We start from the raw sequence: 24,068 nt of genomic DNA, 5'->3' as shown, positions 1-24,068 counted from the left end.
ATTTATCTTTCACCCATGTGCCAATGCTGTGTATTGTACCACCTATACTATAGGAAAGTGTTTTTGCATTAGAGAGTGATTCTGCTGTAATGGACGACTTTAGATATGGGAGAGATAGGATAGGCTAGGATTGTTCATCCCAGCAAGGAAGAGGTCAAAATGTAATTGGACAGAAATAAAAGATTCTAATAGGCATAGTTAGAGTAGATTTTCCCATGGAATCAAAAACAAGAGGATATAAGTTTAAAGTGGATAGAATCAGGTTTAAAAGGGATGTTAAGAGCAACATTTTTTTAAAAATATACAGTCAGATACATTAGGGGCATTTAAGAAACTTTTAGATAGCACATCAATGAATTTTTAAAAAATGGAGAATGCTGTAGAAGGAAGGATTAGGTTGAACTTAGAATAACACTGTGGACTGAAGGGAATGTACTGTGTTGTAGCTTATTATGTTCTGTTACTTTTTAGTACACAAGCAGTGAGTGGTTGATATGTTGCCAGAATAGATGGCAAAGTCAGATACAGTCAGTATGTTTAAGAGATAATTAGAGACATTAAAATATGCAAGACAGGTCACAGGTTAAAGGTGAAAGATATAAGGGGAATAGGAGGAGAAATTTCTTCACTCAGAGGGTAGTGAGAGTGTGCAGCAAAAGTAACACATGTGATTTCAATTTCAACATGCAAGAGAAGTCTGGATAGAACCAACAGGCTCCAGGACAGCTTCTTCCACCAGGCGATCAGACTGTTCCACTCATGCTGACACAATTGTATTTCTATGTTATACTGACTATCCTGTTGGACATGCATTTATTATAAATTACACATTTAAACAGAGATGTAACGTAAAGATTTTTACTCATGCATATGAAGGATGCATGTAAAGTCAATTCAATACATGCACGAGAGGGGTATGGAAGTACATGGAGGTCTATGATCTGGGTGCAGGTCGATGCGACTAGACAGCTTAAATGGTTCAGAGTGCCTGTTTCTGTGCTATAGTTATGACTCTAACAGGACTTAAGAAATGTGAGTAGTACACATGGGCAAAAGCATCAGTATTGGCTTGGTGGACCAATGGGCCTGTTTTTGTGTTGTATAAATTTTCAACTCAGTTCAGTTTGTGATGTTCAGTTGAGCTTTTTACTGTAGACTGTATCTTATTCTTTTCCATTTAGATTCAAAACTACTTTGATGACATTCTTTCCCACAAATAATATAATCTCACCCCTTGATCCATAAACCAATTCAGTACAGCTATAAACATACTGATTCAGGTCTGCTAAAACACTGCATGAACTTCACCTTCTCCAATGCCCTTTTACTCTACTGCCAACACACACTACAGTCGGCCCTCCTTATACATGAGGGATTTGTTCCAGGAACCCCCGCAGATACCAAAAAAAAACGCGGATGCTCAAGTCCCTTATATAAAATGGCGTAGTATTTGCATATAACCTACGCACATCCTCCCATATACTTTAAATCATCTCTAGATTACTTATAACACCTAATACAATGTAAATGCTATATAAATGGTTGTTATACTGTATTGTTTAGGGAATAATGACAAGAAAAAAATTCTATACATGTTCAGTTCAGACGCAACCATCGTAGCTCTTCTGGGAATGCTGATGCCGCCTCAGTATCAGTCGATCTCGATTCACCCGTGATTCTTTAAGTTCTGAGGCTGTAGCACTTTACATAGCTAGCCAGCCATCCCTTACTATCCTTGAACTCCCTCCTCTCACTCACAACACAAGTAGCGAACGAACAAGACGCGAGGCAAACAATGTTCAATTTTTGGGTTTTCCCAATCCGCAGTTGGTTGAATCTGCGCATGCAGAACCTGCGGATAAGGAGGGCCAACTGTACATTCAATTATAAAGAAGAAACTCCGTAGATGCTGAAAATCAAATTAATATACACAAAATCCTAGAGGAATTCAGCAGGCTAAACAGCATCTATGGAAAAGAGTAAAGAGTCGATGTTTTGGGCCAAGACACTTATCAGGACTGGAAAGGGGGAGGGGGAGGAAGTAGTATAAGGTAGTAGGTGATAGGTGAAATCGGGAGGGGGAGGGGTGAAGTCGATTGGTGAAAGATAAAGGGCTAGAGACAAAGGAATCCGACAGGAGGGGACAGAAGGCCAAGGAAGTGAGGGAAGAGGGTGGAGCACCAGAGGGAGTTGATGGGGAAGCAAATAAATGAAGTGGGAGGTGGGAATGCGGAAAAGTAAGGGAACAGTTACTGGAAGTTCGAAAAATCGATTTTTAGGCCGTCTAGTTGAAGGCTACTTAGAGAGAATATAAGGTGCTGATCCTCCAACCTGAGTGGAATCAAAAATTATTAGTCATTTCAGGGCTTCTAGTATTATTGATCTTATCATGACTTGTTTCCTTTATTCTCTCACTTTCTTCAATTTCACACAGCCAGGAATATTAAACTCCCATTCTTTGAGACAGGTATTTGTCATCAGAATCAGAATCAGACTTTAATTGCCAAGTACCTGTACACATACAAGGAATTTACTTCCGGCAGATGTTGTCGCTCTGCTCATAACAGATGATAAATATAAATGAAAATATAGATTATACATACAAGTAGTGCAATCCAAGTAATAGTTAGCCTTTACATCAGAAGAGATGATTGTGGACTTCAGAAAGGGTAAGACGAGGAACATGAAACAAGTCTCAGAGGGATCAGAACTGGAGAGAGTGAGCAATTTAAAGTTTCTGGATGTCAGTATCTGAGGATCTAACCTCGTCCCAACAAATTGATATAGCTATAAAGAAGGCAAGACAGTGGTTATATTTCATCAGGAGTTTCAAAGGATTTGGTTTGTTATCTAAAACACTCAAAAATGTCTACTGAATGCTCTTGGAGAGCATTCTGTCAGGCTGCATCAGCAGCTGGCATGGGGGAAGAAAACTACTGCACAGGATCAAAAGAAGCTACAGAAAGTTGTAAAATTAGTCTGCTCCATCACGGATACTACCCTCCATAGCATCCAAAACATCTTCAAAGAGCAGTGCCTCAGAAAGGCAGTATCCATTAAGGACCCTCATCTCCCAGGACTTGTCCTCTTCTCAGTGTTGCCAACAGAAAGGAAGTACAGAAGCTTGAAGGCACACACTCAGTGATTCAGAAACAGCTTCTTCCCCTTTGCCATCTGATTTCAAAATGGACACTGGAACCCATGGACACCTCATTTTTTTCTCCCCCATTTCTGTTTTTGCACTACTATTCTTAATTTAGCTAAATTTTATGTACGTATATATACCATATAATTCAATTTTTTTTCTATTTATCATGTATTACATTGTACTGCTGCCACTAACAAATTTCATCAAGCCAGCGGTAAGGAAGGCAAATGTAATATCAGCATTCATTTCGATCATCGGTCAAACCATATTTGGAGTACTGTGGGCAGTGTTGGGCCTCTTAACTAATATAGTGGTATTGGAGAAGGTCTAGAAGAAGCTTACAAGAATGATTCTGGGAATGAAAAGTTTAACATGAGGAGCATTTGATGGCTCTGGGGCTGTACTTATTCACTGAAGTTTAGAAGAATGGTGGGGGGGGGGGGAGGAGAGAGCAAATCTCAATGAAATGCCTAGAAAAAGTGGATGTGGAGAGAGTGGTTCTTAATAGTGGGGAAGTCTAGGGTCAAAGGGCAGAGCCTGAGAAGTGAGGGACATCCATTTAGAACTGAGATAAGGAGGAATTTCTTTAGCCAGAGTGTGCTAATTTGTGGAATTCATTGTCAGACAGCTGTGGAGACCATTATTGGTATGTATAACGCAGAGATTGACAGGCTCTTAATTAGTCAGGATGTCATAGGTTACAGGGAGAAGGCATGAAAATGGGGTTGAGAAAGATAGTAAATCAGCTCTGATGGAATGGTGGAGCAGACTGGATTAGCTGAATGGGTTAATTCTACTCCTATGTCTTACAGTCTTATTATCTAATGTATCAATTTATGCCTGTAACTCACCGTTACATTAATGCACCACCGAGACCACGACTGAAAAAGAAGATGAGATTGTAGCAAACTCACCCAAATCAAGGAGTCTGTCACCAGGGCGGTTCCATTTCCAGCCTTCCAGCTGTTGATGCTCTGTGTATTGGAGTCTCCGATCATGGAATACAACTCGAACTATACTCTAGAGTAGAAATTATAAGTTAGGTTGCTTTTTGAAACAATGAATCTTTTGTTTCAAAGCTCAAAATTTCACGTCACATGCCAATGATAATAAACCTGATTCTAAAATTCCATAGATACCTCATTCACCATTGAAAATTAATATAATGATATCTCGGTGTGTAAAGATTTATTTAACCGTTCTGCTTAAAACTATTAAAAATTGAACCTGGGGCAATTTGTCATCTGCATTATAACACAAGAACCTGTAGTGGTGCAACAATAAAGAAAGGTGGATACAAGCAAACACTCCCCTGCCTTCACCCCATACCCTTTAATGCCCTGGCTAATCAAGAACCTATCCATCACTGCCTTAAATGCAGCCAGTGGCTAGGCCTCCACAGCCGCTCGTGGCAACAAATTCCACAGATTTACCACCCTCTGACTAAAGTAATTTCTCCACATCTCTGTTCTGAATGGACGTCCTTCAATCCTAAGTTCGTGCCCTTTTGTCCCAGACTCTCTGACCATCAGAAATAACTTGGTCATAGCTAATCCATTCAGGCCTTTTAACATTCGGAATGTCTCAATGAGATCCACCGCCCCTCCCCCCCCCATTCTCCTGAACTTCAGGGAATACAGCCCAAGAGCTGACAGACGTTCCTCATATGGTAACCCTTTCATTTCTGTTTTCACTTTGATACAAAAGTATCTTTTCTGTTGTTCAGTGTCAAAAAAGCCCAATTAAATCCACTGTGATTCAATGTTTTAAAACAATAAAACATGAAAACTTCCCGGGGGGGGGGGGGGGGTGTGAATTATTTTTTTTAAAACATAGGCACTATATACTTCTAATTGTCATTAATAGCTTTTAATATTGCAATGTACTGCTGCAGCAAAACAACAAATTTCACAACATATGCAGTGATATTAAATCAGATTCTGATTCCTCCAGATTATTTGTTGCTCCAGGAGTTTGTGATTCGACTACTACAATGCGAAGTCTCTTCCATCAAGTTCAAATCTTCCAGTCCTGATGGTCTCTGCCTAAAACATTGACTCTTTATTCTTTTCCACAGATGTTGCCTGGCCTGCTGAGTTCCTCCAGCATTTTGTGTGTGTTATTTTGATTTCTAGCATCTGCATATTTTCTCGTTTATTTTTTTTAAAGATACAGTTCAGAATAGACACTATGCCGCACAACCAGCAACTCCCGATTTAACCCTAGCCTACTCATGAGACAATTAACATACTACCACAATGCCTCTGGGCTGTGGGAAGAAACCAGAGCGCAGGGAAGACATACAAACACCTTACAGAATACGATGGAATTGAACTCCCAACTCCAAATACCTGAATTGTAACAGCATTATGCAACCACTAAGCGACTGTGGCACCCCAATGACCAAATGGAAATAGTATTATCTGGAGACTGAAAGATGTGTTGGATTCAAGTACAAAGTACATTTCAAAGAATATGAGGATCACTGTTTGGTTAGATTAAAAGGCAAGTACCATGTGAAATGCAGATAATTTTAAAATAAGGCGGGGTCTCAAATATGGCACAGAAAATGCAGAATTAATGGTTAATGTAATTTGGGAGAGATAGGCAGCTGCAATAGAAAAACTAAACAAAGTAATCAAGAAATTGTAAAGTTGGAACCCTGAACTAAAACAAAGTACTGTAAATATATGTAGATAAACCATCATTTGTGGAGAGAAAACCAAAACATTTCAGGTCATTAGAAAATAAAATAACTTTGAATTGCTTTTGTTTTTATTGCAGAGATTAATTATCTCATTTCTTTTGGAACAAATGAAAGGACTTTTGATATCTGATGCTAATTATGCATGGAGAAGAAACAATTAAAAAGGACCACTCAGGGTAATTGTCTAACCAATTGGAATGTTTTAAACAGAAACTTTGAATGTTAGTGTCTGACTCCATACGTTTTCATTTTTTTAAAAAAATCAAAATATACTTTATTCAAAAATAAAAATAGGTACAATAAATCATTCCATGACTCTCAGCCCTTTACAAATGTTTCCATTACAGTCTTTACATTCCCACACTTTTGCCACCCAGGTGGCACTCTGTTATTCCGTATTTACATACAGTGGTTTAGGGGTAAACATCCCGCCACCCACCCCTCAACTCCCATGGGAGAAGGACCCTAGACTGTAGCCCTTCCCCACTGGGCCTTTGCGGTGGCTGCACTGAGTTTGAGTGCGTCCCTCAGCACGTACTCCTGCAGGCGAGAATGTGCCAGTCGGCAGCATTCCCTCACGGACATCTCCGCGTGCTGGTAGACCATCAAGTTTCGGGCCGACCAAAGAGCGTCTTTGACCGAGTTGATGATCTGCCAGCAGCACCGGATGTTGGTCTCAGTGTGCGTCCCCGGGAACAGCCCGTAGATCAGACGAGTTCTCTGTTACGCAGCTGCTGGGGATGAACCTCGACACAGCCCTTTCCATCCTCCTCCACACCTCTCTGCGAACTGTCTGACTCCATATGTGTCTTAAATAGTCACATTTGACACAACTTCCCAAGCTGAAGAATGCAGTGTTTGCTTTGGCCAGTGTGACATTAGTCACATCAAAATCGGGCTGATTGAAAATAAAAAGATGCAGGTTCACCAAACAGGGGTTCCGAGAAGATTGCCCCGCAACCAAATTATTAGTAGCAATTGTGTCCTAACTCAGCCCCCAAAAGCCTATTCAGCTCTTGGATATGCTAACATCAAGTCTTCAGTTTAATAATTACCTGGGCCTCTACTGCATGCCAATCTAGTAGATGGCAAAAGCGGCATAGCCAGTACAGCTGCTGCCTTACAATGCCAACAACCAGATTCAATCCTGACCTCGTGTGCTCTGTGTGGAGGTTGCATGTTCTCTTCATGGCCACTTGGATTTCCTCTGGGTGCTCCAGTTTCCTCCCACATCCCAAAAACATGCAAGATGGTAGTTTAATTAACACCATACATTGCCCCTAGAGTAGGAGCACAGTAGAATCTGGGGGAGAGTTAATGAGAATGTTGAGAGAAGGAAAACAAAGTATTTGTGTACATCTATGTAAATGGGGAGCTGGTGGAAGGTGTAAACTTGGATGACAAAAAGCCTACTTCTGTGCTGTATCATGTCAGTCCAAACTATTTCTTTGTTCTATAGGGAGATTCAGTGGGCGACTGAGCTCATTGGGCTGCTCACCAACTTATGGGGCTGGAAATTAACGTGATCAGGATGGATAACCATTGAGCACATCTACATGAAATGAAATCTACATGCATAAGAAAGCAGCATCTATCAAAGATCCTCACCACCCAGGTAGAAGGTACAAGGGCCTCAGGACTTACACCACCAAGTTCAAGAAGTTACCACCTGAAAACCATCAGGCTCATGAACAAAAGGGAATAACTACACTCATTTGCCCTTCTACTGAGATGTTCCTACAACCAATGATCTCACTTTAAGGATTCTTTATCATGTTCTCATTATTCATTGCTATTTATATTTGCATTTGCATTGGTGATTGTCTTCTGTATTGATCTGTCATTGATGCTGTTTACAGTCAGCCCTCCTTATCTGCGGGGGATTGCTTCCAGGACGCCCCCCCCCCCCCCGATACCAAAAAAAGGCAGATGCTCAAGTCAGTGAACTTTAGGACCCAGCAGAGCTCCGGAGCTTATTTAACCTGTCTCAGTGCGGTGGACTTTAGGACCCAGCAGAGAACAGGACCCATCTCCCACAGTGTTTCTGTTCTGGAGAACGATCACAATTGAAAATAAAGTGGAAATAATAAAGCGATCGGAAAGAGGTGAAACACCATCAGGCATTGGAAAAGTGTTAGGCTACAGTCAGTCAACGATGGAAACAATTTTAAAGGATAAAGTGAGAATAATGGAGCATGTGAAGGCCCTGCCCCAATGAAAGCTACAATTATTATTAGGCAACGCAGTGGTTTAATTATTGAAATACATACTTAAGTGTTAATACAATCTTAAGTGTTTTATATGCATAGAAAGGTCAAATATATTCTATATACTAAGACAAATGTTTGACTAACTGATGCTAAATAATACCGGATGTACCTGCTCCAACTTGGAGAACTTCTGGTTTTTTTTCGATTTCCGATCTGCAGTAACCTATGCACATCCTCCCGTATATTTTAAATCATCTCTAGATTACTTATAATACCTAATACAATGTAAATGCTATATAAATAGTTGTTATACTATATTGTTTAGGGAGTAATGACAAGAAAAGTCTGTACATGCTCAAACAACAAGTGCTGGAGAAAGAACTTCCGAGTTTTCCCAATCTGTGGTTGGTTGAATCCACGCATGCGGAACCCGCAGATAAGGAGGGACGACTGTAGTTACATATCTATAGATTTGCTGAGAATAAATTTTACTTTAAACAGTCATAGCACGACATTTACAGACTAGCAACTAAACAGCCTTCTCTGAATTAGAAGGATAATTCAAAAATAAACTAAGCCGCAGCTGGCCAAAAATTGTCCATGCTACAAGGCAAGGAAGGTATACATAGGGTACACCCAAGAAAGACTCAAGCCACCATAGCTGGAGTGGCATCAACTGGAAGTGAGGTGAAGGTCACCACCACCATGAAGGTCGTTATACCTGTCCAAACTGACCATTTGAGGAGGGGAGCATTTACAGTCTGAGGTATTGCTGCTGTTAAAAGTTTTAAAGATTAGCTTTGTCATCTGTACATCGAACATGAAGTGAAATAATGTGTCAATGACCAACACAGTCAGAGGATCGTTCTGGGTCAGCCTGCAAGTATCACCATTCTTCCAGCACCAACACAGCATGCCCACAGATTGCAAACATATTTATTTTGTTAAATAATTGGCACTATCACTGGATATAATCAATTCTATTTACTTATTAATCCCACCAGCACATGTGAACAATGGTTTATCAGTTCATAAATAAAGATTTAAGTGTTCAGATTTAACTCTTTCATCTTCATAGTTCATGAGGATGACAAAGATCCTGATCTCTTTATTGACACTAGTGGGTGTCAATGGCTTTATCATAAAGGCTTCTCACCTATTGATACACTGACAAGGAATCACAAAGCTATTCTATTAACATTGTACAAGTGTGTCAATTAAATGAATCACCCACCTTAACCATTTTCCCACTCATTTCTGGCAAATCTCCTATTTTTCGGTTATCCAACATTCGGACTTCATAAGACTGACCTGTTAAAGACCAGAAATATTTGTTATAAATAAGAAACAAACGTGGTTTAAAAGCAATAATAAAATTACATAGTTATTCAGTGAGAAGTTACTGAAGTGCAGTGGCCATATGGTCTATTCAAATCCTACAAGACACAAGGTTTATAAATACTTCAAACTTTAACAAAACTAAGCATTACTAGGCTATAATGCTTTCAAATAGCAGTTATAGTACAGTCAATAAACTTCACTGCAATAACGCATTAAGCTGAAAATATTGGCCCATCTAGCATAAAATCTCTGTTAAGACATCCAGAATAGTTGTAACCCATTTTCATAGAAGCAGTGCAGATTTGGTTAATGCAGACTTAATGGAGATTTGCACACTGAAGCATTATCAATTATCTATAAAATTCTTCATTTAGGAAGCCTTCTCTTACACTGTACCGTGGAGAGCATTCTAACTGGTTGCATCTGTCTAGTGTAAAGGGGCCACTGAAAAGGATTGGAAAAAAGCTGCAGAAAGTTGTAAACTCTGCCAACTCCATTGAGGTCACCTTCAATTGACAATACCTCAAAAAGATGGCATCCATTACTCAGGACCGCCACCACCCAAGACATGCCCTCTTCTCATTACTACCATCAGAGGGAAAGTAAACTCAACATTTTAGGAAACCGCTTCTTCCCTTCCATCAGATTTCTGAAAGGACGATGAACTCATGAACACCATCTTGTTATTTGAGCTGTGGTTTTACACCATTTAATTTTTATATATTTCTTTCTGTAATTTATAGACTATTGAATGTATTATAACCATATAACAATCACAGCACGGAAACAGGCCATCTCGGCCCTCCTAGTCCGTGCCGAACTCTTAATCTCACCTAGTCCCACCTACCCGCACTCAGCCCATAACCCTCCACTCCTTTCCTGTCCATATACCTATCCAATTTTACCTTAAATGACACAACTGAACTGGCCTCTACTACTTCTACAGGAAGCTCATTCCACACAGCTATCACTCTCTGAGTAAAGAAATACCCCCTCGTGGTTCACTTAAACTTTTGCCCCCTAACTCTCAAATCATGTCCTCTCGTTTGAATCTCCCCTACTCTCAATGGAAACAGCCTATTCACGTCAACTCTATCCATCCCTCTCAAAATTTTAAATACCTCGATCAAATCCCCCCTCAACCTTCTACGCTCCAATGACTAGAGACCTAACTTGTTCAACCTTTCTCTGTAACTTAAGTGCTGAAACCCAGGTAACATCCTAGTAAATCGTCTCTGCACTCTCTCTAATTTATTGATATCTTTCCTATAATTCGGTGACCAGAACTGCACACAATATTCCAAATTTGGCCTTACCAATGCCTTGTACAATTTTAACATTACATCCCAACTTCTGTACTCAATGCTTTGATTTATAAAGGCCAGCATTCCAAAAGCCTTCTTCACCACCCTATCTATATGAGACTCCACCTTCAGGGAACTATGCACTGTTATTCCTAGATCTCTCTGTTCCTCTGCATTCCTCAATGCCCCACCATTTACCCTGTATGTTCTATTTGGATTATTCCTGCCAAAATGTAGAACCTCACACTTCTCAGTATTAAACTCCATCTGCCAACATTCAGCCCATTCTTCTAACCGGCATAAATCTCCCTGCAAGCTTTGAAAACCCACCTCATTATCCACAATACCTCCTACCTTAGTATCATCGGCATACTTACTAATCCAATTTACCACCCCATCATCCAGATCATTTATGTATATTACAAACAACATTGGGCCCAAAACAGATCCCTGAGGCACCCCGCTAGTCACTGGCCTCCATCCCAATAAACAATTATCCACCACTACTCTCTGGCATCTCCCATTTAGCCACTGTTGAATCCATTTTATTACTCCAGCATTAATACCTAACGACTGAACCTTCTTAACTAACCTTCCATGTGGAACTTTGTCAAAGGCTTTGCTGAAGTCCATATAGACTACATCCACTGCCTTACCCTCGTCAACACTGCACTGCTACTGTAAAACAACAAATTCCACATCAGTGATAATAAAACTGATTCTGATTCTACATTAAAATAGGTGTGTTTAAGAGGCTCTTAGGTAGACACATGGATGTACAACAAATGGAAGAAGGGATTAGTTTAGTTGGGTATTTGATTACTACTTTATTGCATTCGGCACAACATTGTGAGCTGAAGGGCCTGTTTCTGTGCTGTACTGTGTTCTATGCTCATGGTCGCTATACAGCTTTAGTGAAGTGAAACCAATGAACATTGACAAATTAATTTTATAACTATTATTCTAAAATTACTACATTAAACATGAAAAACAGCCCCCAGCTTTTCAAGCCCACTCATAAAACGAATCAGTCTTCATTTAGACAAGAGAAGTGAGTGTTTAGTCAAGAGATTTATGGCTGAGGAACCTGATGCTTTGAGAAATCTGAGGAAACCAGAGAACCTTACTTATTTTCATTTAGAGGTACAACACAGAAACAGGCCCTTCCAGTCCAACAAGCCTGTGTGCTCAATTACAGCTACATGGCCAATGAGCCTACTAACCCATACTTCTTTGGAATTTGAGAGGAAACCCACGTAGTCACAGGAGACTATACAAACTCCTCAAGGAGGGTGACGGGAACTGCAGCCAGGTTACTAGCGCTGTAATAGTGTTACACTAACCACTACACTACCATGCCACCCCAAACTCAGTGGAAACCCATAACAAAGAACATGCCTTTTTGGAGTTTGCAACACCCAATGTCTGAAATGAAAAAGTTTCTAGCACTGAGGCAGCAGGAATACTATTTGAGCCACTGTGCCTACAAAGAAAAACTTTGTGGAATTTTGATGGTCTCCATTAATCTCAAGAGTTCTGTATGTACTGTGTATGTTAATCAAAATGGCTTCTTTGTTTGTTAAAAGTAAAACTCCTTCTTTGTTATGCTAACTGGTGAGAGTGTTGTCTTGCAGAGCACTCTGGAAGCTTCTCACAGCCTGTTTAGGTTTAGAATTGCTGATAACGGGATTGTATTCATTTGTTAACCAATGGGGTTGGATGTCATTTTTTTTCTTATGGATATGGAAGCTGGGATTTTGTGGTCTTTTCAAGAGTCGAGGAAGAAGACACCGAAGAAGGTGGACGTGTGCCACACTGCTTGGCTGACCACTGCGGGTGGTCCCAGGTGCAAGATCGTGGAGGTCAGAGGAGTGTGAAGGGTGGTCCAACAGTTCAATGGTTGAGCTCCAACAATGTGCACTAAACTGACTGAACTCAGATAAGTTTTGGCGCCTTTTACTTTATTTTCTTTCCCTTCATATATACTGTATCACTTAGTACTAAAAAAATCCTTAAAGTATATTCTGTAACCGTGTCTGGTGTGAGCTTGATATTGTGTGTGCGACGCTGCGTTAACTTGTTTTCCACAGCATCTGAGTATACGGGAGGCAGGGTTGGCGAGTGGCTGGAATTTTTCCCCTTGACATATACCTGCCTGTCACTTAAGCGTTACATGTAGACAGACGATTTTCAGTAATGCTGTTAGGAAATACATCTACATTTCTGTACAGGAAAATGCAGGAAAAAGGCCATGAAGGAAAAAGGCCATGAAGGATCCTACCCACCCTGCTTATGGACTGTTTATGCCACTCCCATCCGTGCCAGGACCACCAGACTCAGAAACAGTTACCCACAACTCACTCTACAACTCCCACCACCACTACTTCATTTCCTGTCAGTCACCTTGCATACAGATTCCCCTGTACCTAGCATCACTTTATGTACATACAATGTATATAAGCTATCCACGAATTCCATGGGGAGGACATACAGCCTCGTTTGAGGACACCAGGACTGAACTCCAAGCTCTGACACCCCAAGCTGGAAGAGTGCTGCACTAACTTCTATGCTACCATAGTGCCCAAAGTAAACAAACAGTGGGATGCAAAAGTTTGGACACCCCTGTCAAAATTTCAGCTACTGTGAATAGCTAAGCAAGTAAACGATTACCTGATTTCCAAAAGGCATAAAGTTAAAGATGACACATTTCTTTAATATTTTAAGATTACTTTTTTTTCCATCTTTTACAATTTCAAATTAACAAAAAAGGAAAAGGGCCCGAAGCAAAAGGTTGTGCATACTAAGGTGTACTTAGTAACATTCCCTTTGGCAAGTATCACAGCTTGTAAACACTTTGTCTTAGAGCCAAGAGTCTTTCAATTCCTGTTTGGGGGATTTTCACCCATTCTTCCTTGCAAAAGGCTTCAAGTTCTGTGAGATGCTTGGGTTGTCTTGCACGTCTCTTTTGAGGTCTATCCACAGATTTTTTTTAAAAATGATGTTTAGGTCAGGGGACTGTAAGGGCCATAGCAAAACCTTCAGCTTGCACCTCTTGAGGTAGCCCATTGAGGATTTTGAGGTGTGTTTAGGATCATTATCCTGTTGTAGATGCCATCCTCTTTTCAGCTTCAGCTTTTTTGCTTCCAGAATTTGCTGGTATTCTTCCCTCTACCAGTGAAATGTTCCCCGTGCCACTGGCTGCAACACAAGCCTAAAGCATGACCGATCCACCCCCATGCTTAACAGTTGGAAAGGTGTTCTTTTCATGAAATTCTGCACCCTTTTTTCTCCAAACATACCTTTGCTCATAGCAGTCAAAAAGTTCTATTTTAACTTCATCAGTCCACAGGACTTGTTTCCAAAATGCATCAGGCTTGTATAGATGTTCCTTTGCAAACTTCTGACACTGAATTTTGTGGTGAGTACGCAGGAAAGGTTTTCTTCTGATGACTCTTCCATGAAGGTCATATTTGTGCACATGTCGCTGCACAATAGAACAGTGCACCACCACTCCAGAGTCTGCTAAATCTTCCTGAAGGTCTTTTGCAGTCAAACGGGGGCTTTGATTTGTCTTTCTAGCAATCCGATGAGTAGTTCTCTCGGAAAGTTTTCTTGGTCTTCCGGACCTCAACTTGACCTCCACTGTTCCTGTTAACTGCCATTTCTTAATTACATTATGAACTGAAGAAATGGCTACCTGAAAACACTTTGCTATCTTCTTATAGCCTTCTCTTGCTTTGTGGGTATCATTTATTTTAATTTTCAGAGTGCTAGGCAGTTGCTTAGAGGAGTCCATGGCTGATGATTGTTGGAACAAGGTTTAAGGAGTCAAGGTATTTATAAAGCTTTGAAATTTGCATCACCTGGCCTTGCCTAACAATAACTGAACAAGCCATAGCCCTAACAAGCTAATTAAGGTCTGAGACCTTGGTAAAAGTTATGTGTGAGCTCAAATCTCTTGGGGTGCACAAACTTTTGCATGGTGCTTTCCTTTTTTTCCCCCTCACTCTAAAATTGTACAAAACAAAAATAATACACTAATCTTGCTTAAAATGTTGAAAAGAATGTTTCATCTTTAACTTTAAGACCTTTGGAGATCAGTTCATCTTCTGCTCACTTAACTATTCACAGTAACAGTAATTTTTACCGGGGTGCCCAAACTTTTGCATGTCACTGTATCTGAAGGCACAGCAAATACCTAAAATCACAAACCTCAAACCCCAATAGTTTCCATCCACACTAAGTTATATTAACGCACATACAACCTCTAACACAAAAAAATTTCCAATCTCCAAACATCAGAAGGTTTCAAGTAGGTGTGCAATTGCATCAAGTTGAACACAGCAATAATTCAGACAGCCTGCAATACTGCAACAGCTTACACAATCAAGGAACTTCTTGCACTTCTCAGAATGCCCAAGTAGTTTTTAAGTATAATCACTAATGTAACACACAAAAAAACAGGCAGTGAATTTGTATACAGCTGTTCATTAGCACAATAATGACTAGTTAATTTTAGATCAAGAGACAGGACTGAACACATGACATTTTTGCTCTTTTTGCACCATTTTGAAATATATTCTTATTGCAATTGATATTAAGTTTTATGTATTGCACTGTACTGCTGCCGCAAAACAACAAATTTGGTGATAATAAACCTGATTGTGATTCTCAACAATTCATTTACTCTGATAGTGCCAAAAAATTGTATCCACCCAGAAACAAATGGGATTCCCATTTAAACACCCCATTCAAAAAGCAGCATCTACAACAGCACCTTATTTCCTCACTTCTATACTGGAAAGTCAACCCAAATTCCTTGGAAAGAGACCCGAATCCAAAACAGACAGGCAGATCCTGCATAGAGCAGTGGATATGGAGAGGGTGTTTCTTACGGTGGTGAGCCTAGGACCAGAGGACACAGACAGAATAGAGAGACATCCATTTAGAATAGAGATGAGGAGGAATTTGTTGAGCCAGAAGGTGGAGAATCTGTGGAATTCACTGCCACAAAAGGCTTTGGAGGTCAAGTGATTAGTTATATTCAAAACAGAGGTTGATAGGTTCTGGATTAGTCATGGCATCATCTTTGAACAGTGTAAGAAATAAGAGCTGAGCATAGAAACAGGCCCTTCAGCCCATTAGAAGCCATCAGGTCCAATCTATACTAGCCCCACTTACCATCATTTGGTCTTCAGTGTTTTCTGTGTTGGATGTATTATTCGTCTAAATGCTTTTTTAAAAATATTCCAAGTCTTGCAATCACCTTTCAGATGATTTTTCCTTTCAGATCCTCTGATTCCTCACTATAATCCCATGCTCTTTAGTCTCATGTACTTTTGCCATTGGGTAAAGTTTCACACTTGTATGATTTTCATATTTTTATGCAGCTTTACCCAATTCTCCAGGCATCCAATACTACAAGGAAAAAAAAACACAGCCAATCTTGGCTCTCCTCATAACTGAAACATGTCTATCCCAGAGGACAGCCTGGTGAATCTCCCCTCACCTTCTCCAGTGCAATCATGTTTCTATTGTATGGTGATCAAAACTACAACAATATTCCAGTTACAGCTTAACCAATGTTTCATTAAGTTGTACCAAGACCTCCCTGCTCATACCTGGTAGAGCAGACACAATGGCCAAATAGCCTTATTCTGCTCCTATGTCTTATGGTCTCAGACTGGAAGTTTCTGACTAGTGGTGTGCCCATGCTGGGCCCATTATTATTTGGGATCTAGGTTAATGACTTGGATGAGAATATACAATACTGTGCAAAAGTCTTATAGCTAGGGTGCCTAAGACTTTTGCACAGTACTGTAATTTAATGTATTGCACTGTACTGCCGCAAAAAAAAATCAAATTTCAGGACACACGTGAGTGATGATAAACCTGATTCTGATATGGGTCTCTAGCGTGGACTGAGAGTGGGAAGGGGGCAAGGAGAGAGGGGAATCATGGTAGGGAAAAGGGAAAGGGAAGTGGAAGCACCAGAAAGACATTCTGTTATGCTCAATAAATCAATTGTTTGGAATTGCCTGGTGTCTCAAGGCTGAATGTGTCTGCACCCACACCACTTCCTGCCTTTGCCACCTGAACTACTCCCTTTCCACAGCATACAGCCAAAACATTTGTAAATTACTGTGCTAGAAAATGTTAGTAAGTTGGCAGATTCTAATAAAATAGCCAGCATAGAGCATCAAGAATTGTAACGGAAACTTAATCAACGAGGTAGGTGGGTGGAGGAAAGGCGAATGGAATGTTACATTTTGAAAGAATAAATCTAGGTAGAACTTTTGTATTAAATGCAAGGGACTGGGTAATTTAGAATAGTATATTGGTATAATGTAATATATATCCACAATAGTATAATAAAACTATAATGGATAATAAAACAGATGCACAGCTGCTGAAGGAGAAATCACAAGTAAAAAGGTATATTTGCAAAAATATCCAAACATACCTTTTTATTTCAAGCATGTTTTCAGTTGCTGTGCTGGTCCTACAGCCAATGTCCTTCACCTTTATTCAAAAACACTGATTTGTAATTATTATTCAGGGCCCAATTTTATGTGAAGTACAGGGTAAGTCACAATATCCACTTCCAATACCACTGGAACTAGTAATGTCATTTTGGATTCTGGAGCCTGAACATTTCAATTCAACAAGGGCATCTTGCAAAGTTTCAAAAGTGATTGGATAAGAGAAGGGAAACATCAGCAGACCTCCTAAAATCTTAGGTCGTACCTATTCTTTTGGTTTCATCTGCAGACAGGTCTTCCTATTCTGCATTTCACAACTCACACATTCTTTTGCCTATGTTTTCACCCTCTAATTGCTGTCCTTCACTCACCCTGTTATATAGCTCATCCCCATGATCACTTCTGTTGAAGGACCTCTTTTCTGAAACATTGACTGTTTCCATCTCACAGATGCTGTTTGATCTGCTGGGCATCTCTGCTTCCTACTTCCCTACAAACTACCCAACCATCTGCACTGCAAGTCAACTCCCCAGACTAGCCACCTCAGAATCCTCGATTCCAGAAAACAGGACTGTTACTCAAGGAACATGGGATTATAAATGCAGAAACACCTTAATTTTAATATGAACTGGCTTCTTGAGATTAATTATCATTTTGCAACCTCCAAACAACTGAAAGTTACAGCACAGGTTAAGAAATGCATCTCCATCTGACAACAGACAAGTACAGAGATTTGAACCAATGCTGCCTCTTAGGTATTTTTTAAAAAGAGAGGAATAGTAATCTTCATCTCTAATAACACTTTTCAATTTGAGCTGTTTCTAAAACATCCCACTTCATGGAAATTCCCGTAAGATTCTACTTCAGACCTACAGTATTTAACAAAATATTCCTACATGCTGAATTCTATTCAGCTGATTGTATTTAAATAAGTATATAAAGTACAAATCCACGTATCTATTTTCCTGTACAAATCCTTAATGTTCCTATGCTAGTTTTTCTATCACAAGTATGAACCAATATTCTCAATAGTCTAGTGCCTCGCAGGATGTGGCACATGATAAATAACATTTTAACACTTGTAAGATTGATTTATTTAGTTATCTTATGTAGTGATCAATTTTAAAAAGCCTTGTGGTACTGTCCATGCTTTAAGTTGCCTAGCTTTCAGATTGATAGAAAAGCCACCAGGGAAAATACAGCAAAATTCCAAACACCCACCATGCTGTTGTTCAAAACCACCAGTAACTCAGGATTGAACTTACCTGTTTTCTCTGTAACCTTTAAACACACCCAAGTCTCACATTCCTTTTAGAACAATCCCAATTCTTGTGCTCCATTTAAACTCAACTAGCTCATAGGTAAACATAATGTAAAAACATAGTAATATCCTATAGTCCAGAAAGCTGTCAGTGCAGCAAAGGGTCAATTATTATAAGTTTACTTTATTAAAACATATCCATGGCTGTTGCAATTGTCTCAACAATAAATGTCTTTGAAAAATACAACAGATGTTTTAGAACTAGTAATGTTAGAATTATGCAAAGGTGTATCACGAAAGCAGGCTTTTCATCTAACCAACCCATACAGATCACCAAGCACACACACCTACCCTACCTCATGAGTATGGTGTTTGAAGTCAGGGTTGAATGCAGGTCACCAGAGTCCTGAAACAGGAGCTCCATAGGCTGTGCCACCCTACTCTTGGTTTCTCAATGCAAATAACCATATAACAATTACAGCATGGAAACAGGCCATCTTGACCCTTCTAGTCCGTGCCGAACTCTTAATCTCACCTAATCCCACTGACCTGCACTCCTTCAAACAAATACTGGTTAAAAAGTAGTCTGAACTGCTGCGGTACCCCTTTCAACCCTGAAAACCAAAATACAGATCACCTTGAGTATTGATAGCAAACATTCTACAGACACAGGGCTCCAAGGTGGGTACCATTCCCTAGCCATACAATCATCTCTGGAGCATTTGGTCAGTAGACACTGAGTTTTGAACAAAATAGTCTACTGTTGACTACAGTTCTGTTGTCAGTATTGTAACTCAAAGCAAACTCATCTCCAAACTCCTGGATGTGGGACTCAACACCTTCTCTGCAACTGGATCCTCAACTTCCTGAACAGTCTGTATCAGTAAGGATGGACAGAGGAACTTCTGCCACAATTATCCCCAACACTGGTGCTCCACAAGGCTGTGCCCGCTCAGCCCCCTACTCTACAACCCGGACACTCATGACTGCGTGGCCAGATTCCGCTCCAGCGCCCTGACTGCAGACAACATCACTGCAGTGGACTGAATCTCAAATAATAATTCAGTGTTAAGGGAGGAGGCAGAGTCTAGTGCAGGGGTTTCCAACCTTCCTTATGACTTCAGGGAGTAGCTCATGTACATAATGCACTCCTTTTTACATCAACAGTGCAGATATTAAAAGGGTTGAGAGCTTCAAGTTCCTAGGTATAAACACTAACAGCCTGTCCTGGTCCAACCATGTCAATATCACAGCCAAATGCACTAGAGCCTAAACTTCCTCAGGAAGCTGAATGAAGATGGTATGTCCCCTTTGACCCTCACCCATTTCTAATCAATGCAACATAGAAAGTTAGGTGGCAGGGTGTTGATACATCTCCAAAGGAGGTGTAAGGTTCTCCTTCCCACCGCTAGCCTGCAGGTCACTCTTGGGCAAGGTGTAGGACCTGCTCAGCCCCTGAACAGGGTCATGTGAAGCCATGGGAACAGGTGGAGGATGATCATATGAATAGCTGGTGCACATCATAAGTCAGGGTTGTGTGACCACTGATGCCAGGCAGACAATCTCTGAAGAGTATTGATAATGACTGGGATTACCCATCTGGTAAAGACACTGCTCATAAGGCAGCAATGGCAAACTACTTCTTTAGAAAAATTTGCCAAGGAGAATCATAGTCATGGAAAGATCATGATCACCCACGTCATAGCACCTAGAAAGTACCCTATCCAGATGCATCAGAGTTTGGAATGCAGCTGATCTGCCCAAGACCACAGGAAACTGCAGAGTTGTGTACACAGCCCAACACATCACCTAAACCATCCTCCCCTCCATGGAATGTCTACACTTCTCACTGCCTTATATCAATCATCAAAGACCCCACCCATCCCAGACATTCTCTCTTCTCCCACCTCACCCCAGATTTTAAAAAGCCTGAAAGCACATACCACCAGGCTCAAGAACAGCTTCTATCGCACTTATAATACTAAACAGTCACATACAAATTTAAGACAGCCTCAACTTCAATCCACTTTGCACTGGCCTTGCACCTGCACTGCAAATTCTCTGTAACTGTTAATACTATGTGTTTTTTCTGGTTTGTTCAGTTTTTTTGTGCAGGAGGAGGGATTTGAGGAGTTGATGTTCCTGTTCCAATTTATTCATTTTTTTCATGCAGGGGAGGGATTTGCAGGTTGATGTGTTTGTTCCTTTTTATGTGGTGGGGGGATTTTGGAGTTGATAATCAGGATGCCTTTCTTTTCTTGGTTTCATGGCTACCTAGATAAGAATTATTTCATGTTGTATACTTCAATAAATAAATTTTTGAACTATTCTGCATTCTGTTATTGTTTTCCCTTGTACTACCTCAATGCACCAATGCAATGAGATGGAATGTATGGATGTATGCAAAACAAGTTGTCCCTCAATATATGACAACAAACTTATTTGGTAAAATCATTCAACTATTTTGACTGCAACTTAAAGCCACCAGCATCACAGAGAATGTTTAAAAATAACTGCAATCTGATGGGCAAATCAGCTTCATAATAGAAATTCCATCACCATGATATACACCTCATACCCTTACCAAAACCAATGATTCACACACACTCAGGTGTAGATATGAGCAAGTATACAGTGCACTGAGCAGAACCGACAGCAGCTACTTGTCATTTTCTGATATTAAATTACACAGCCAGGGCAAATACCCAAGGCAAAACATACCAGAGCCCTGCACCCTATTTACACTATGCTACAAAACTTGGTTGAAAAATATACAGGCAATCAAAGCTAGCCTCTGATTCGAGGTCATAGCCTAGCATCAGGATGGTCATCTTCACTTGACAGCAGCAAACAAAAACTACCCTTCCCCCCCCCCCCCATGAAGATGTTTAAGATTTCAAAGAATAGGGGGTGTAGGTTTAAGCAGAGAGACAGGAAATTTAAAGGGGAACTGGGGGAAATTACTCAGTGGTTAGGCACTGGATACACACTTGTCCTAGTGACAGAGGCTGCTACTCAACATTTAAGCAACATGCAAGCAAATACTTGAATCACCAGGGCACAGGAGACCGAAAGCAGTCAAAGGCATTAATGTTGGTAGATACGACAAGTGGAACAGCTTACATCTGTGTGAAACAACTCCATGACTGGAGTGACCTGGATTCTGGAGTAATGGCTTCACAAGTTTAAAAGTTTGCCATTAGTAATGTAAACTAGTTCCAAAGAAGTAAGAAGTTGATTGAAGACCTGGTCCAGAATTGCTGTAAGGTCCAGAGAACCAATTATTTTGTTCTCCTTTACACTATGTACTGGAAATAACTAAACCTTGAAAAGTGTTGGTGTAGACTTGTTCAGAGTGGTGTCATCACTCCAATGCTGGCAGTAAACAGATTGACTCTCTGATTAGAATCACAGACATCTTGGCATCATTTAGCAAACGTACAAGGGAACTAATTTCCTTAAAGACAGATAAATGAGAAGGGTTGGCTTCAATCCTGTTAGGAGCAGCTTTGAGATTAAAGGACACACAAGTATGTTACTGCACACCACATTTCGCTCGGCATTTAATGCACTGAAGAGCGTGACAATTATCCCTCTCAATGGTTTGAACTCACACTTGTAATTTAAGCAATAGGTCTTCAGCAAATGGCAACGGTTGAAGACCATCTTTGAAACAACCTTTTCCACAGTAAGCAACAGGGAAACACAAGTCTCTTTTCTCAAAAATGGTCACAATAACAGCATATGAGGTGCCTTTATATCTTCTCCTACATTTAGGGATGAGGTTGTGCAAAGTCCCTCTCCAAGATTTATAACTACAACAGCAAAATATCAGCTTGAGCCTGGCTCATTCCATGGGTGAAAGCTGAGGGTGGCACAATAGCATAGTGGTTACATAACGTTCTACAATGCCAGCAATCAGAATTCAATTCCTATCACTGGGTGGAACTTGTACGTTCTTCTGGTGACCACATCAGCTTCCTCCCACGCTCCAAAGGCGTATGGGTTAAGGGCAGTAAATTGCAGGCGTGCAGTGTTGACACTGGCAAACTTGCAGGTTATCCCCAGCACATCCTCTAATTAAGTTGGCCAATGACACATTTTACTGCATGTTTCAATATACATATGACAAATAAAGCAAATCTTTTAAAATATCTTCAACTTCCAATAAGGATTTTTTTTTAATTTGAATTAGATAGGAAATATAGAGCGAAATTAAGGGTATTTGTACCAAGACAGAAACATAGTAAAGCATTTCTCTGAAGTTCGCTTTTCACTTTGCTATCCTTGGTGGAAAGGATAGCTCTTAGTGGGACAAGTCTTTCGGTGTTAAGTGGTCTTTTCAATGCTGAGAAACCTATATACGTAGTGCTAATAAGTTATTTGGATCTCATGTGTTCTTACTAATTACCAGCATGTTGTTTAGACGCAGTCTAGGTGCTTTCTGACAGAAGATAATCTCTTCACATGTGCTAATTATGGTGGACAAAAGCACAGTTCAGATACAGAGAGGACACTGTAGTAGCTTTACATGCCACAAACATCATCTGAACAGAGTCTTTGAGTGGTCCTTAGGACATTTGTGGATTTATTTTTAAAAAGAGCATTTCCGTTGAAACCTGTTGAAGCTAGATCAAATGGAAGTAGCAAGGCAGCAGATTCAGCAAGGCAATGAGACAACCTGAAAAATGCATGTTTCCTTTCAATCCCTTGCAATTATGAAAACAACTATTAAAACTGGCATTAAAATATTCCTCAAAACGCAACGAAAGCAAAGTTACTCAAAACCCAGAGAGAAAGCAAGGCATTCTACAGATAATCGTTCCATTTGTGACACCTCATTCTCCTTTCTCAATCTCTGGAGACAATTTGTCAAATGACATCTTTTATAAACCTACTGATTCCTACAGTTATCTTGACTATACCTCTTCCTGCCCTGTCTCCTGTAAAAATGCTTTTCTCAATTCTTTTATATCTGTCGCATCTGTTCCCAGGATGAGGTATTCCCTTTCAGGACATCAGAGATGTCTTACTTCTACAAAGAACAGGTTTTCTCTTCCTCCTTACTGCTCTCACCTACAACTCCTCAACTTCCTGGACATCTCTGCACACCCAATCTTTCCACCACCTTAAAAATAATAGGGTTGTCTCACTGTGAAACAGACACCTCTTTTTCTCTTATTAGGGAGAGAGACCCTGTGGTATGTTGAATTACCGGGTGAACGAGTAGTCTTTGGGGTACTGAAAAACTGTGTCTTTATTGATGATTTGCTGCAAGGTTGTGTGCTTAGTGGTGGGGTGCTGATGCTTTTTTTTTGCTGATGGCGGTGGGGGGAGATTGTCGCTCTGCTGCTGCATGGGATGGGGAGTTTTAGGCTTCTAACATTTAACTGTCATTCATTCCTTGGGGCACACCTCTGTTTTCATAGATGGTTGTGAAGAAAAAAAATTCAGGATGTATATTGCATACGTTTCTCTGACATTAAATGTACCTTTGAAACCTACTATCCCATGCCCCTTGCATCTAATACATCATTCTTTGCGACTCCCACCATCTCCAAAGGGATCTTGCCACTAAATACATCTTTACCTTCTCCCCCATTAATCTCCACTTT

General features: G+C 40.3%; 1 protein-coding gene across 2 annotated transcripts in view; it reads right to left on the bottom strand.

Moving 5' to 3' along the window:
- LOC132401993 (upstream-binding protein 1-like) overlaps positions 1-24,068 on the bottom strand; it is a 98,270-nt gene that overhangs the window by 63,375 nt on the left and 10,827 nt on the right. For both annotated transcript variants that reach the window (XM_059984415.1, XM_059984425.1), the window contains exons 3-4: positions 9,300-9,376; positions 4,063-4,168 (exon numbers count right to left, since the gene is read on the bottom strand). In XM_059984415.1, coding sequence (XP_059840398.1) covers positions 4,063-4,168; positions 9,300-9,376 — 183 coding nt within the window. The remainder of the gene's footprint in view (positions 1-4,062; positions 4,169-9,299; positions 9,377-24,068) is intronic.

Source organism: Hypanus sabinus, chromosome 1 (genome assembly GCF_030144855.1).
Source record: "Hypanus sabinus isolate sHypSab1 chromosome 1, sHypSab1.hap1, whole genome shotgun sequence".
In the NCBI taxonomy this organism is placed as follows: domain Eukaryota; kingdom Metazoa; phylum Chordata; class Chondrichthyes; order Myliobatiformes; family Dasyatidae; genus Hypanus; species Hypanus sabinus.
The sequence above is the reverse complement of the archived record's forward strand: the minus strand, read 5'-3'. Positions and strand labels throughout refer to the sequence as shown.